The sequence below is a fragment of the Pelobates fuscus genome, chromosome 12, assembly GCF_036172605.1.
Source record: "Pelobates fuscus isolate aPelFus1 chromosome 12, aPelFus1.pri, whole genome shotgun sequence".
Classification (NCBI taxonomy): domain Eukaryota; kingdom Metazoa; phylum Chordata; class Amphibia; order Anura; family Pelobatidae; genus Pelobates; species Pelobates fuscus.
The window spans coordinates 37227578-37245657 of NC_086328.1; the positions used below are offsets into that span (position 1 = coordinate 37227578).

The 18080-nt window shown below is 44.8% G+C and overlaps 1 protein-coding gene across 1 annotated transcript in view; it reads right to left on the bottom strand.

Moving 5' to 3' along the window:
• The window catches only part of LOC134578990 (cytochrome P450 2J4-like), a 69990-nt gene extending 53119 nt beyond the window's left edge, over positions 1 to 16871 (bottom strand). Inside the window, exons 1-2 of the mRNA XM_063438116.1 lie at positions 16700 to 16871; positions 6618 to 6780 (exon numbers count right to left, since the gene is read on the bottom strand). Coding sequence (XP_063294186.1) covers positions 6618 to 6780; positions 16700 to 16861 — 325 coding nt within the window. The 5' untranslated portion in view covers positions 16862 to 16871. The remainder of the gene's footprint in view (positions 1 to 6617; positions 6781 to 16699) is intronic.
• Positions 16872 to 18080: the final 1209 nt, after the last annotated feature.

Sequence of the window (18080 nt, forward strand, 5' to 3'; positions counted from 1 at the left end):
GTTAAGTCTGGGGGGGCGTAGAAATAGACATCATGGGACATCCAAAACGTTCCACAGCCTCACAGAACAGCACCGGTAAGACTCCAGCTGGAAAAACAGATAGGCCCCAATATGGCGCCGGACTCACCGCACTCAGCCTCCTCTCCGTCTAGCCGCGCGGAATCGAACTTCAGCCAGAGACAAGACAGGGAGCTGAGAGATATATTGAGCAACATGCCGTACAAGCAAGATTTAGCCACCATGCTGGTGAAATTGGAGGTATCATTTCAAGCTAAGATGGACGCACTAAGGGCAGGCATACGCCACATGGGCGGCAGTGTGAACTCCCTGGAAGATGATAGGGATGTATTATATGCACAAATGCACACCATCCTGGACACAATGGCAGCCCACAATGCCCACCTGATAGCCCTCCAACGCTCCCTAGATGATATAGATAACAGGGGGAGGAGGAACAACCTGAGAGTCAGGGGGCTCCCTGAACAAGACTCAGAGGATGTATCACAAATCCTGACAGAGCTATTTAACCTTATATTGAACAGACCACCGGACTCCCAAATGGTAATTGACAGAGCACACAGAGCTCTAAAGCCTAAAGGCATAGCAGCAGACAAACCAAGGGACATTATCTGCCGGTTTCATTACTATCAATGCAAGGAAGACATACTAGCCGCCCTCAGGCAATCTTCACAGTCGCTGCTCTTTCATGACAAGCCTCTACCCTGACCTGTCATGGCTAACGCTACAAGCCAGGAGGTCTCTCAGACCACTCACAGATCAGCTCAGAACCAGGGGCATCAGATACCGGTGGGTTTTCCCTTTTGCCCTCAGTGTCACATATAAGGGCTCCACATAAAGCATCCATTCCGTTCTGGACGTACCAGTATTCCAACAGGCCCTGGATCTCCCTGCAACACAAATAGTGGACTGGTATGGCCCACCTGCAGGCCCAACTACCACAGAGACACAGGGGACAACAGATGGCGAAGAAACGGCGAACAGACCCTGGAGAAACCATGCAAGGAGCACATATGAGACTGGAATTATAGACCCCCCACTAAGAGATTCCTCCAATTACTATGATGTATTTACTCTCAGTCGGGACTGACGAGCAGAGCGGAGAGATACTATATTTACCACGAGATAAAATGGACGATTTAGAAGTGATGAGTATGGTGATTTGAACGCCGGGAGAACCCTTTTTAGATCTCCCTACTGGTTAGTGAGTATTGTTAACCTACTGGTATGTATACCCAACTTACTTGGTTTACAGTGCCCAACATGTGAGCCGCTTACTCCTGCCCCCTAAGGACATATGGGCCAGACCGGGCCTCAGAGCCCACCAAGCCCAAACAATCTATCCTGGTCATGGCCCATAACCGATAAGGCCTAATCCCGACTAATCCGACAAGCTCACCGAATATTCAAAATACCCATGAGTTATATTCACATGGGGCCTGGATATCAGGCTTCGAGGCTCGAACTCCATAGCAAGCCACTTACTCACCTACCCCCCCCCCCCCCACACCCGTAAGATGGAGTAACTCCACATTAAAAATTGACACCGTTTTACCAGGTTGCTATAACCTATTCCGCGGGGCCAAGCTGATTCTCGGGCGCACAAAGTTGCTCTTCCCGAGATAGCCACCGACGGGCACCTTTACGAGACCTTCGTAAAGTGATATATCTGAACCGATTCACTACGTACTTAAGCCATTAACCTTTTGTATATAGTTTAACTTTGTTATTCGTTGTTTGTCTATGACAGGGAAAACTGCACAAATATCCAATGTCTTTATACAGAATTTCTATGGAGAGGGAGACCGGCAAAGGGGGGGACGGGGGACTGGGGGACAGGGGGGAGATGGTACGGCCACCCTGCGCATAATAACCCTGAACGCTCGGGGCCTCAACACCCCTGAAAAGCACTCACTAGCACTATTAGAAATGTCCAGGCTTAAGGCCGCAAATATCCCACAGGGTTCTTCGGAAATTACACTGAAGCAAAAGCGCGGGGGGAGGCCATACTGATCGCGGTGCAGCTGTTGTTCACATTGATGGATTATAAAACCGATGATTCTGGCAGGATTGTAATGGTTAAGGGTAAAGTATGGTGTAATGTATTTACTTTCATCAACATGTATTTCCCCAACAGACACCAATGTAGACATCTCAAGAAATGTTTAACCTTAACTGAGAATTTCACGGAGGGGATTTTGGTTATGGGGGGAGACTGTAACGTACCTCTAGACTCTGCACTCGACACAACCTCCTCAGTGACAGCACGCCAGAACCACTCCCGACGCATGATCTCGAACTTACTAGACCAATCCCAACTCATTGAGTGCTGGCGCATCATCAACCTGCAGGGTAGGGACTACCCCTTCTACTCCCCAGCCACCCACACATACTCAAGACTGTACATGTTTTTTCTACCCCATAGATTTCTGCACCTCATGAAGTCCTGCACATACGGCCCTATCACCTGGTCAGACCATGCACCATTGACACTAGTTATCCATGTACCCTCACTGCCGATAAAAACCTTCCAATGGAAGCTAAACGATTTACTGCTTAACGACACAGATGCGGTACAACAGATATACTCTGATTTCAGGTACTACTTCCAGGACAATGACAAACCCTCAACTCCCCCCCCCCCCAATCACCTGGGAGGCCCACAAGTGTGTAATCAGAGGCCAACTAATAGCCCTAGCATCCCGTTGCAAAAAACAGACGCAAAGCCAAAGTCAAAACACTGACCGAGGAGATCAGGAGCTTGGAAAACAAACACAAAAACAACACCACATTCAACACTTATACAGAATTGGTGGCAAAAAATGTCAGAATTACAGCAAATATTAAATGCCCAGGTCAGACGTAAACTCTTACGGACGAAACAATCTTACTATGCAATGGGCAATCGATGTGGGCACCTACTGGCACAAGCCCTCAAACAAACCCGTCAAGCAACATACATAACTAAGGTCAAACACCCCAGTAAAGGCTTATCGCATACCCTCCCAGACATAATGGAAGCCTTCTACAAATTCTATTCAGACCTATATAATTTAAGAGACTCCCCTCCGACACAAACAGAAATAGAAAACTTCCTAAAACCCAGGATAAAAAAGAAGGTCCTTTAGGCAATCCCTAGAAGCACCTCTCACAGAAGAGGAATTTCGTAAGACGGTACACACGATTCCCGTAGACAAAAGCCCAGGGCCCAACGGGTACACGGCCAAGTACTCTAAAATCTTCACTGACATGGTAGCCAGCCCCTTCTTTAAAGCATTCAACTCACTCACAGCCCAATACGCTTTACCAAGCGCAGCTCTAGAAGCACACATTACTATACTCCCGAAGCCATATATGCTACCCCGACAGCCAGGCTGAAAATGAATGGTCAACTGTCGGACCTGGTGAATATAACCAACGGCACAAGGCAGGGATGCCCCCTGTCTCCTCTACTCTTCATCCTCACAATTTTCTCTTCTTATAAGGGATCAAAGAAAATAGGGACATTACGGGATTTTGCATCAAACAACAGGAATATAAAATAGCGGTCTTTGCAGACGACCTCCTCTTCACACTGACTTCCCCCGACACGACCCTGACACCTCTAATGATGGAAATCGATCAATACCACCAAGTATCCAACTTCCAAGTCAATTTCCCTAAAAGTTAAATACTGCCATTAAAATTAAGAACGCATTTTCAGGAGATATTGAAGGGGCAATACTCGTTCGCGTGGGCAACATCCCACATCACTTACCTAGGGGTACACCTCACCGCAGACACACAGCAGCTTGTGAACCTGAACTACACCCAAATACTCCAAACGATCACTAAAGATCTGACGATGTGACGATGTGGCACAAACTGCAATTTAGCTGGCTGGGAAGGATTAACATCTTAAAGATGAACATCCTCCCGAAGCTCCTATATCTCTTCCAGGCTCTCCCCATCCACATACCAAAGCCCTTTTTCGCCAGACTTAAACAGATCTTTACCAAATTCATATGGGCACATAAACACCCGAGGATCTCATACGATATCCTAACAAGGGCCAAGGCAAGAGGCGGTCTCACAAACAACACAAAAACTTCGGGATACGGCTGAGAATGATTCTAAAAGGAACTTAAACAAATATACAACATAGTGAAGTACAATTAACACATCTTATGCGCTATATATGAATGCACTCAAAGGATAGTGTAGAATATATCGCTCATAGGGTTCCTCCCCCGATAGATATGGGGGGCTGATGGTCCCTTGGCTCCTCGTAAGACTCCTTAATAATACTCAGGACTTCAAACGGGCAATGGTAGGAAAAAATGCTTTTATTGATAAAAGGTGAAAAATCACAATCAATAAAATATATTTAAATTAGAAGAAAACGGTATGGTCCTACGCGTTTCATTCTGCAACAGAACTTCCTCAGGGACCGCATATAAAAGTAAGATCAATGTACAATCATAACATATAAAAAAATACATCCTATTCCCCCATCCCCTAGTCCTCTTTAAATAGGGCTAATCCCTATGTTCATTGGTGGTTCCGTGGGTGGTACCCGGTGTCCGTCGCTTGATTGGTCCTGTAGGTAATTTGTTCAGCTGTTTTTCATCCTCCTCATATTGCTGGTAATCAAATTTGGCGCGTTCGGAAAACCGGAACCGGAAGTATGGATCATACTGCACTTCCGCGTTCCACATGCGTTCCACGTGCGTTCCACCCGCGGTTAATATGCGTTCCACCTTCGTTCTGTTTCAAGTAGATTGAATATACTGCTCTTTGTTGATTTCTATGATTAAGTAAAAAGGTTGAAACAGAACGAAGGTGGAACGCGGTTAATATGCGTTCCACCTTCGTTCTGTTTCAAGTAGATAGAATATACTGCTCTTTGTTGATTTCTATGATTAAGTAAAAAGGTTGAAACAGAACGAAGGTGGAACGCATATTAACCGCGGGTGGAACGCACGTGGAACACATGTGGAACGCGGAAGTGCAGTACGATCCATACTTCCGGTTCCGGTTTTCCAAACGCGCCAAATTTGATTACCAGCAATATGAGGAGGATGAAAAACAGCTGAACAACTTACCTACAGGACCAATCAAGCGACGGACACCGGGTACCACCCACGGAACCACCAATGGACATAGGGATTAGCCCTATTTAAAGAGGACTAGGGGATGGGGGAATAGGATGTATTTTTTTATATGTTATGATTGTACATTGATCTTACTTTTATATGCGGTCCCTGAGGAAGTTCTGTTGCAGAACGAAACGCGTAGGACCATACCGTTTTCTTTTAATTTAAATATATTTTATTGATGGTGATTTTTCACCTTTTATCAATAAAAGCATTTTTTCCTACCATTGCCCGTTTGAAGTCCTGAGTATTATTAAGGAGTCTTACGAGGAGCCAAGGGACCATCAGCCCCCCATATCTATCGGGGGAGGAACCCTATGAGCGATATATTCTACACTATCCTGTGAGTGCATTCATATATAGCGCATAAGATGTGTTAATTGTACTTCACTATGTTGTATATTTTTTATGTTCCTTTTAGAATCATTCTCAGCTGTATCCCGAAGTTTTTGTGTTGTTTGTGGTTATCTATATATGAATAGGTCGTCTTCTTTGGGTAACGATCTTGGGAGGCTGCATTATAACATTTAAGTTAAGTATTTGTGTATATATTTCACTACAATCACTATCTATAGTAGTGTGTATATTGCATTGTACCATTTGTCTTTTACCCAAGAGGCGGTCTCAGCATGCCTAACATGTACCAACACTACAAAGCAACTATACTTACTAGGGTCTACGAATGGACTAACCCAAACCCCCAAACACAATGGGTAATACTAGAAGATTATTTCTTCCGAGCTCCAATCCATATGATCCCATGGCACCTCTTGGGGTCAACCTTTCTGGGAGCCAATCATATATCTCACCCCACAATTGCACCCACATTGAGAATATGGAGGCAAATCAGGGGATCGGCAGGCATATCGGCCTACCCCTCCCCTCTATACCCTCTGACCAATAAATCCCCCATTTTCCCCTGTAAATAAATAATAATAATAAAAAAAAAAGAGAGTTAAGTCTGGAATTCTCTTTTTGGACTGGCTAATGAAAGCTGCAACATTAAATGTGTTAGTATGTGAAGCATTTCACACTGAAACACTGCAAGAAAAGAGTCTTTGCACCATGACCAGTTCAAAACACTGAAGTGGCCATGGTGTTTTAATTTGAGAGAAATTATCTCTGTGCTATACTTATTAATCACACACATTTAACTATAATGTCACATCACCACACGTTATTTATTAAAGTTTTAAGGGTAAGAAAAATGCATTTGTAAGGTGTATACACAAGAAAACCAAAATGTGGAAGCGATAGAGATTGTGTGATAAAACTCGGTTTATGATAATATGTCTGTGATAATATGATATTGGCAAATGTAGCGAGCTTTTATCTGGTAAAAATTCTGAAATGACAATTTTTGACAATGTGACTAAAAGAGGGAGGCAATAAGCAAAAAAAAGATTAGTAGCTTTGCAGCAAGAAGAAGCTGAATGAGCTGACTAATATTACTACAATAGTTACCTTTTTTTTCAGTAATGCGAAGTGTGATTCTGTTGTGTGGTCTGTCTGCAAATTCCACACCTCTGGTCATAAGGATCTCTTTGAGAGCTTTGAATCCTCGGACCACCACAACTGGCGTGAATCCCAGGTATATGCTGCACACAGGGCCGTACACCTTGGAAAACTAAAATAAAGCCTAGGTTTAGTACTGTTACAATTCATAAGGCTCAAGAAATAAAATTTACCTTTTTACTTTATTAAACTGAAAGGTATTTTTAAGGACTACAAAGGTTACCAAGGTCACATCTTAATGCAGTGACCCGGGTGCAGTGACAGAGTAAAACTCGATCACATGACACAGAAGCCCCAATAGTGTTTCAGCTTGAATCTTGTGTCTCCCCTCAATTTTAGCTCACCGCAGACCTGCCTTCTTACCTAATTTCAGACTTCCCTGCCTCCTCATATACCCTGCAGTAATTTTATAGTTGCCTCCTCCCTCCCTGTCAGCTTCCTCACTCCCTATCAACTCCCCTCACCGGCTCAGAGCATATAGTTTTAACCCTGCAATGTAAAATATTGGCGATCAGGAGATATGGCACTGCATACAATGTAGGGTTAAAATGTGTTCCTGACAGACACAAGCTGTGCTTCCATTGGGTCAAACTAACTTTTACAGCTAACCTCCATTTAATTGAAGTAAGGAAGCACTGGACGCGCTTGTGCTTTTTTGGCCCTAATACTCTTCTATGAGAAACATTGGATTGGATTGGATGAGAGATGGTGTGATGTCATGGGAGGCGGATCAAGATGCAAGGACTGAATATCTTCCCTGGGGAAAAAAAAAAAAAGAGTAAAATCCTTTCTTCATATTTTCTGTTTAGATTTAAGGTGAGGGGGCTGAAACTAAATGCAGAGGAGAATGCTATAGCGTTAGGAATTCAGGTTTGTATTCCTAACACTATAGTGTTCCTTTAAGTCCCATCATTTATCAACAATTGCCAAAGATCACAACACTTATCAGAAAGGATTCCTTATGTATAACAAAAAAAAAAACTAGGGTGAATTTAAAAAAAAGAAAAGAAAAATAATAGCGGGACAATTAATTTTAAAGGACCTCAATGAAGTGGCCTGCGTGCAGTGGTACTATAGGTTTAACCCTGCAATGTAAAACATTGCAGTTTTTTTTACTGACAGCCACTAGAGTTGTTTCCTGCTGCAAAAAAAAATGTGCTTCCTGCTGTAAAAATCGGTCAGGTGACTGCAGCTCCGATTCACCACATATGTGCATCAGATCCCCAATGCTTCTCTGTGAGGAACATTGGATATAACCAACTATAGGCCATGCCTCCTCATTGATGCTGCAGGAGGAGAAGAGGTAAGCAGCACCAAGGTTCTCTCAGCGCCAGAGCCGGATAGGCCTGGGATACAAGGTAATTTCCTAAGAATGCTAAGAATCACAGTATTAGTAAAACAGGATATTATGCATACATGTGGCCAGAGGCGTAACTAAAAATCCCCGGGCCCTGGTGTGAAAAATGCATGGGGCCTCCCCATGTGTCGCATTCTTTGTCCCTGTCACGAGCGTGGGCTATAGGCCCAGCCGAGACAGTGGAGAGAGTGTGGAAGTGACAGGGTTAATGACACCAGACCCCTGGTTACCTGTTGCTAGTCCCAGCAACCACTCAATTAACCCCTGCAATCCCTTCTACACTAACCCCCTAGTACACACTTTACTGCCACCACCAAGACTTTAAACCCGGGCGTCTTAGGTTACCCCACACACAGGAGAATTATAGTATCACAGTTCTACTTTTACTGATCAAACACATATAGTTAACCCTTTTTGGTAACGTGTTTACCTGAGCTTTCCTCTGGAGAGTGAAGCTCATAGAGAACAGAGACACAAGCTGATTAAGTAAACATTTAATCTGACAAAAAAGATTCACAGTGCTGAGTACAAAATACAGAAATAAATGACATACAGATAACAAATTGCAAAACATTACATAAAATAAAATAGGAGAAAACACAAGAAATGCCTTACATGTAGTTACCCCATATATGATTCTTGTGGGAGTCTTAGATGGTATAGGTCTCCTAGAAGTTGCTGACCAAAGACAAATGAATAACTGACCTCTCTGGATAGTCCAGCACCCTCATTATATATCTAAACTAGTTGTTTCTCAGTGGGCAGACCCCTGGGGGAGGGAGGGATCAGAGGGGGTTGGTCTGGCAGTTTATTGCCCACTCTATGCAATTCCTTGTGTCCAGCTCTGGTGATGGCTATCTAGATGTTTTATGGTCTAGGCCTGGTGCCAGATCAAAGACCACAATAAATGTCATCCCAAGGTTTACAAAAAAACAACTCTTAATATATATCAACACACATCAAACACAAACTCATGCTTTTGGCATGACACCTCCCCCTTAAGATGGTGGACAGAGAAATTCAGGCTGATTTATCTGTCTACCATTAACCCTCTAGTTGCCGATACAGACCATCGGCATTCCCATGCAAGCTGCCCTTTTTGTGCTGGGCAGTGAAATTATACTGTTGGAGGATAAGGCTCCAACGGAGCAGTTTATCATTGTTACCTGACACCTGCAGCAGGTTGTGATCAGTCCATACCACAGCTACATCCTCAACAAACATGCCTGATTTGCCTGTTTCAATTTCCCATCGCTCTCTGGTAACATCCCTTAAACCACACCCACTGCGCTCATGTAGTAGTTGTAAGGGGAAGAAACCAATGGGTTTCTGCAGCACTCCCCGGTAAGCACACAAAAAAGCAGACAGAGAACACTCCCAGGATAGATGTGCTGTATCAACACCCATCATCTCTTTCATTTTGGGGTCTGTCTGCTGGGCTTGTTGCACTATCAGACTCTGAACCTTTGGTTCACAATCAGAAAGTTGCTTAGGTGTATGCGTGAGTTGTGATAAACTGACAAGGTTCCTGGTTCCACCAACAGTATGTTTCCCTGCAGCCATCCTTCCTGGACCCACAGGCTGAGTCTGTCGTGCCCCTCACTTTCACTCCAGGTCATCACACATACAGAACTTTGGAAACTGTCTAAGTCTGGCGCAGAGTAAAGCTCACACACCCTCTGCCCTCCCTCATAGCCTTGCTGTCCCTTCACATTTTCACCCAGTGCATCACATACATCGGCTTCAGGCACATATTGGCACATATATTCATTCAGCCCCCTCTCGCTGGAAGGCTTTTCCCATACATTTTCACAGGACACATTTGACCCCCCTTGATCAGATACAGAATTTTGCACACACTCACATAATTTCTTCCCTAAGGCAGGCCATGCTCTCACAATCTCACATAGCCCCTCAGAGTCTCCTGCTGCAGCCCTGACCCACTGCTGACTTGTTACCACTGCGACTAGTGGTACACATCCCTGGCTCTCAACGTCCTCCTCCCCCTTACTCTCTGACATCCCAGCCTCACAGTATTTTGATACAGGCACATCACTACTCACCCCTATCTCACATTTGGTAGACATCCCTGGTTCAGTTACAGGTAAATATTTATCCACACCCTGCTCTCCCTCCCAGCAATCACAGTTCACAATGTCTCCCAAAGTTTCACACAATACCTTAGGTGGAGCAGTCAGTCCCTCTGGCTCACAAACAGTGTCCTCTGGAGCATAGTGATAGAGCATCCAGCCCAAATCATTCCCCAACAGAACATTAACAGGGATATCCTCCGAAATCCCCACTTCCCGCAAACCTTTGCCCGCACCCCAATCAAGGTACCTCCGTATTCACCACTTCAGGGCGCACCAGGGTGAATGAAGCTCCAGAATCTCTCAGTCCCATGATCACTCGGTCACCCACAATTACACTCTGCAGGTTATCCTCTCGTTTCCCCACAGACCCACCCACAAGCAAAACTGATGGTGCCCCTCCACGGGCTGGTGAGGGTATATTCCTAGTGGGGCAAGTCCTGCTCAGATGACCAATCTGGTTGCATCGAAAACAACGGCGGGCATCTGACTCACTTGACATAGCCCCGGCTACGCTGGCAGTCGGCGGTGAAGTTCTCACTGCAGATCTTACAGGTGGTGATTGAACGGTAGCTTCTCTCCAGGTCGAAGAAGCAGCTGACACAAGTCCATACCTGGATGTGGGTGCATGGATGTGGGCATAGTCATCTGCCAGTTCTGCAGCAGCCAAAGCATTTTTAGGCTTTCTTTCCAAAACCCACTCTCGTACATTAGGGCTCTGGGTCTGCAAGAACTGCTCCAGGACCATTAAGTAATTAAGGGCTTCATAGGTAGTAGCTTTTACTCCTGTTACCCATTGCCGCAACGTGGTTTCTAATTGTGCAACATATAGAATGCAGCTGGATGATTGGCATTGCTGCATACTCCTAAACTTTTTCCCACTCTATGCAGGGGAGCTGACCGGACCGGCGTGGAGGAGAAGGGAGCTGACAAGAGCTGCAGGAGAGGTAAGTAAACGCTCTCTGCCAGCCCCCTCCTACACAGCCCCTTGTTTGTACTATGGCAATGTAAGTTGCCATAATACAGACATTGACTTGAGTATAAGTCGAGTTGGGGTTTTTCAGCACAAAAAATCTGCAGAAAAACTCGACTTATACTCGAGTATATACAGTATATATATATATACGCACACTGGTAACACACACTAATAACACACGCTGGTAACGCACACACGGATGTAATGCACACTGATAACACACACCCTGATGTAACGCACATAAAACACACTTATGTAATGCACACACTGATGTTACGCACACACTAATAACACATACACACTGATAACACACACACACTAATAACACACTCTGGTAACACACACCCTGATGTAACACACACACACATAAAACACACTGATGTAACGCACACATACACACTAATAACACACTCTGGTAACACACTCACTAATAACACACTCTGGTCACACACACACTAACAACACACTCTGGTAACACACACACTAACAACACACTCTGGTAACACACACTAATAACACACTCTGGTCACACACACACACACTAACAACACACTCTGGTAACACACACACACACTAACAACACACTCTGGTAACACACTCTGGTCACACACACTAACAACACACTCTGGTAACACACACACACACATACTAATAACACACTCTGGCAACACACACACTAACAACATACTCTGGTAACACACACACACTAATAACACACTCTGGTAACACACACACACTGATGAAAAAAAAACAGTTATAACACATCCTCAAATCTACACAAAAGATCCCAATTTACAATATCTGCTACATACCTTTTTGGTGCAGGGAGGTGGATTCCCTGTATTTTCTGTGGCGTCTGGCTGGTTGTGATAGGAGTCTCCGTTGGCTCCTATCTAGTATCTCCCGCGCGGCTTCTTCATACACCAGGAGGAAGTGACTTGCAATCACTTCCTCCCGGCACTGCGGCAAAGCAAAGCCCGCTACTCCAGCGCTGCGGTGTCTGACCGGGTCCCTGAATAAACTTTGTTTAGTTCTGCGGCGAACGGGCCGCATTGCCTGCGGGCCGCATTGCCTGCGGTTCCGGGCCGCATGCGGCCCGCAGGTTGGACATGCCGGATTTAGATAGATAGGGTTTAAGTGGATACAATCTTAAGTATAACCACTAGATTGAGACAAAGCTTGCCATGCTGAGGATTAGCATCAAATAAAGAGATGTATAAAGTGATCTAATAACAATATATACAGTGTGGAAAAAAGGGGGGAAGAACGAAAGATCAAACTATATTTATATTGGGGGGGCGGAGCCTAACTGCCGAGCTAGCCGGACGCATCTTGGCCGAGCTCCTGGGTGAAAATTAACTAAACTATCGCCCAACCACGATTTTCAGTAAAAATCGAAGATTGCAATACCTACAGCGCTTGTATGAACCCTCACGCATATTAATCGACCGGAGCTTGACCGGCTCAGGCGGTTCTGGATCTCGGGTGGATGGAGGCCTACTACACGAGGGAGAAAGGGAGGCGGCCGATCCCTCTACCCTCGGGCTCCCACACCTTCACAGGGTCCATCAGAGCACAGACAAATCCCCCTCCCCCCCCCCCCCCCCCCCCCCCCCGCCGGTGAGGGAAATCCCGGCACCTACCAGCCATGCTGTGGGGTCTGGAGGCATGTCTGATCAGTGACACGAGGAGATTAACTCCTGTAAAATGGCAGTACAGAGCACCCCTGATAAAAGAAGACAGCTGCCCGATCTCCAGCTCAGACTAGACCAACTGTTTGAAAAATTCTGGCACCAGTTAGAGAGCAGAGCACACCTACCTGCCTCACTACTGCCAAGCAGCCATCTGCCCAAAAAACAGCCTCACCAAGTGAGAAGGAACCCAAAAGTCCTCCCGGCAAACCGGTCCTCAAAATGGCGGCGGACCAAGCAGCGTTCTCTACCCCAACGCAAGAAGACAAACACCCACATGAAATACCGCCAGGAACATAAAGCACAACTGAAGAACAAGAACATTCAAACTTACCTGACAACCCCGGGGTCCAGAGGACTGCAACACCCTGCTCCACTCCAGCCTTGGATACAGCATGTAAGCCAGCCACTACTATCACCATATGGGCACGGGGCCCCACAAGCGGCTGAGACGCAACACCAGCGGCTCTGCAGATCGGGAGTCGGTTGACTTCGAGCTACTCAGAGGACAGAAGCCAAAATATTTCTCCAGCACACAAGAGATGACTTCTGCATGACGGCATGGACTTTCAGTCTCTTTAATTTCTGTTGACCTGTTGTCCCCCTTTTATATAATTTATTCGATATATCTACTGGTAGATTAAATAGCCTGACAGATAAACCCATTACCATAATTGCACTGTATAGTCTCTGTGTAATAGTAATGCTTCAGTGATGCTCTAATGACATGTCAGACCAAGCCTGCTTATACGGTAGAATTATTATTGAAGTAGAAACTGCTTACAAGACAGAACCGACCTAGTCGACCCACAGTTACTGTTGCCGCCCTACCGACTTAACTAGCTAAACTTACTTACCTGTATGTATATGGGCATTACCTGTGTCATTGATAGACTAGACTATACTGTAACTAAACCTAACTATAACTAAACGAAACTACAGTTGCTACATGTCCTTATTACCTCACAGCACAGGTACTGTCTCACTGTGAATAAGCTTGTTTTTCTTTACAAAAAAAAAAGTGCAGTCCATCTTGAACTTATATGTTAACACATTGTCCTTACCATTGTAACTACTGTTATAAGTCATAGCAAAAGTTTGTACTTAACACTGCACGTCTAAAATAAAGAATTAAAAAAACTATATATATATTTTCATAAAGGAGTTTACTCTAGAATGTGTATAGGTAGATAGTAGCAAGCTGTATAGAGAGAATATGCAGTGTTCTGTAAGGAATCAATAAAGCAATCTGGAAGGAATCAATGTTCTGTAGTAACATGATATATATACACCTTATTTTGTAGTTCAACATTTAAAGAGGTTAACAATCAATCATGGATAAACAATGTAGTTTGGGCATTTTTAAGACCATAACCCACTGCTCTGCCCCTGTACTTCTGCTCAATATTCGAAGCTCCAGTTAGCCGTGGAAGGGACAGCGCTGAAAAAGAGTTAAAAATATTAGTATCTTTTTACTTTTGTTTTAGAGAGGTACTGATACATTAAAAGCATCAGATGACGCCTGGTTTCTCAATGGGAAGGTACTGATGGGGAGGGAGGAGAGAACATATAAAAAAAATATCTGAGTTTGTTGGAAGGTGGGGAGATCTGCAGTCAAGAAGGGAGGGTAGATCCACATGCAGGCTCTGCCTGCATGGGAGAAGGGCAATACATCCATTGCCATTGTGCAATGCACAATAATGACAGATGTAAAATATGCACAGAATTGACAATCACACACAGATATAGTGCCTAATTATAAACTCACTGACTCAATCCCTCACTAGTATTTAGTGCCTTATTATACACTTACACTGCTCAATTCCACACTGATATAGTGCTTTATTATACACTGACACTACTCAATTCCACACTGATACAGTGCCTTATTATAAGCTCACTGACTCAATCCCGCACTAATATAGTGCCTTATTATACACTCACTGACACTACTCAGTCCCTCACTGTTATAGTGCCCTATTATACACTCACTGACACTACTCAGTCCCTCACTGACATAGTGCCTTATTATACACTGACACTACTCAGTTTCACACTGATACAGTGCCTTATTATACACTGACACTAATCAGTCCCTCACTGTTATTGTGCCTCATGATACACTGACACTACTCAATGTCTCACTGTTATAATGCCTTATTATACACTGATACTACTCAATTTCTCACTGTTATAGTGCCATATTATACACTGACACTACTCAATTTCTCACTGTTATAGTGCCTTATTATGCGCTGACACTACTCAACCCCTCACTAATATAGTGCCTTATTATGCAGTGACACTACTCAATCCCTCACTAATATAGTGCCTTATTATACACTGACGCTACTCAATTTCTCACCGATATAGTGCCATATTATACACTAACCCTACTCAGTCCCTCACTGATATAATGCCTTATTATACACTAACACTGCTCAATTCCTCACTGATATAATGCCTTATTATACACTGACACTGCTCAAACCCTCAGTGACATAGTGCTTTAATATAACTGACCAGGGCCGGCGCCAAACTAGGTATTCGCCTAGGGTGCCAGCCTGCTGGGGGAGCGTACCAGGATGTTGCCTGGTGGGCTGCCCCTGTCTGGGGCCGCTGCGCTGGGCGAGTGGCTCTTGAGCGAGTGGCTCTAGCGCCGGGCCAATCCCCAAGGTGCCCGAAGGTGGGGGCACCGAGAGGAGCCCTGTTACACGGTGCCCAGGGTGCCCCCGATGCTGTACCTTGACGGCAGGTGCCTGCTCTGCCACTAAATGCCGGTGACGGGAGGAGAGGGGATGGAGCAGGCAGGCATGCGGTGAGGGAGGCTTTTCTAGCAGCCTCTCACTACTCCCACGCATGCGCTCTGTGATGCCGGGAGCCAGAATATGACGTCATTCCGGCCCCGGCATACTAAACAGCGGGCGGGAGGAGTGAGGAGCTGCCCCACACTGGACCACAGGGAGGTGAGTGTTTGACTGTCAGTGTGTGTGTCTGTCAGTGAGTGTCTGTGTGTGTATCTGTCAGTGTATGTCTGTCAGTGAGTGTGTGTGTCTGTCAGTGAGTGAGTGTCTGTCTGTCTGTGAGTGTGTGTCAGTGAGTGAGTGTATATCTGTCAGTGAGTGTGTGCTTGTGTGTCTGTCAGTGAGTGTATGCCTGACAGTGTGTGTGTGTCTGTCACTCAGTGAGTTTATGTCTGTCAGTAAATGTCTGTCAGTGAGTGAGTGTGTGTCTGTCAGTGAGTGTGTGTCTGTCAGTGAGTGTGTGTCTGTGTGTGTGTCAGTGAGTGTGTCAGTGAGTGATTGTGTGTCTGTCAGTGAGTGGGTGACATGAGGGAGCGGCAAAATGGATCTTTGCCTAGGGCGGCAGAAATCCTTGCACCGGCCCTGACACTGACAATAGTAATCCTTTTGAAAAATGTATGGAACTGCACTCACTCCCATCTGTCAGAGCCAGGGTTCTTACTGTACCAGAACCAAACACCAGATTCCCAGAATCAATTACATAAAATAAAAGGGGTCCAGGTACTCCTTGGTTCAATATAGGCACTTTATTGGAACCACAGTAACGTTTCGACCGTGAGGTCTTTATCAAGCTTGATAAAGACCTCACGGTCGAAACGTTGCTGTGGTTCCATTAAAGTGCCTATATTGAACCAAGGACTGACAATAGTAAGTCCCTCACTGATATAGTGCCATATTATACACTGACACTGCTCAATCCCTCACTGATATACTGCTTTATTATACACTGACAATACTAAGTCCCTCACTGATATAGTGCCCTATTATATATTGATAATACTTAGTTCCTCACTAATATAGTGCCTTATTAAACATTTCGCACTTCTCTTGCACACTTATGCAATGATAACACTCTTTATGCAGGATCAATCTCCCCATATAGTACCCACTCACCTCCTTCATACCCTGCAAGGGATTTTTGAAGTCCATCTGTAATAAATTCCCTACGATGGGCAGAGCCAGGGGACCTGGAGGGAAGGACTTTGGGCGAGTCACTTTCCACCATAGGTAGCCCAACAGGACCAGAACAAGAGAGAGGACTGTGCTGAGCTCCATGATGGCTGGGTTTACAGATTCTTTATAAAGTGCTGAAGTTCTTGCTGCTGACACAAACACAAAGTACAGCCCACAGATTATCCTCCTCCCAGAATGGAGTCTGTTTACTGGGACATAGTGTACTGCCTTACTAACAGGCTTTCTCACTGCTGCTATTTAGTTTAAAAACTCTCTGCATTCTCGGCGATGGCTTACTGAGCCTGATGGGGGTGGTAGAATACTGCAGATATAATGGTACCAGATTCGGCATAGACACACTCTCTAGTGCACCTTTTCTCTTTCCTAACATGGTTCCTAGTTATCTAGCTATATGGTTCCTGTTTGTACTGTAGAAACACTAATTTACCCTAAAATCCTATAATATTTAACCTAAAATCCTATAATATTTTATGGATCCTCAAATGCTACTGGCCAGAAGATGTTGTTTAGGAGAAAAAACACAATAGGGGTTATGTATAAATAATAGAGCAATCTCATTGACATGATTAATTTGACCATATTTATACCAATGTCCCTGTACAGTATGCATAAAGATATCAAAATGGGCTTTATATATGAGAAACAAAATTGCCCTTTAGCAATTTTATATATCCTCATATTTACAAGTTTTTATTCTCGGATGTACAACTTTTGGGGGGGTGCGGGAGGTGCATCCTGGCCTAAGAGAGCGACCATTGATCGTTTAGGACGTCTCATGTCCAGAGGTTAGTCCTCTTGACTTTCAGGGACTCTGTTAAGTCATGTCTATGGGTCTACTAGGTGATTTGATAGTCTTGGCTATGTCGAGTGTGATGCTAGTGTGGTAGTGGTCTGTTCTGTACTAGGTAGGGTTGTAGGGGAGTGAGAGCGGTGGTCCACTTCAGGTGATTACTATAGGGTACCTGTCAGTAGGGGGTACACTTGTAGTGTTGCACGGTCGCTCCTATGCTGGCTTTCCTCAATCCCTCAGGGGAATTGGGGGGTGTTGCATACCTCGGAGCTAACTTGTTTTACTTGGCCAGTGTAGGCTTGGCTGGGTGGGCAGTGCTTTGGCGTCAGTGATGAGAATACTGTGCACACCGAGCGATTTTAACTGTAGATTATAAGCGTAAGGAGAGAACTCTGAATCTTATGAATTCTCATAACTCATCAACCTGGTTACAAATTATTTCTCTTTGGGCTAGAGGTTCATATCTCCAAAAGACCATTACGTGAGCTGCTGTCTTCCTTTCTATAGTGC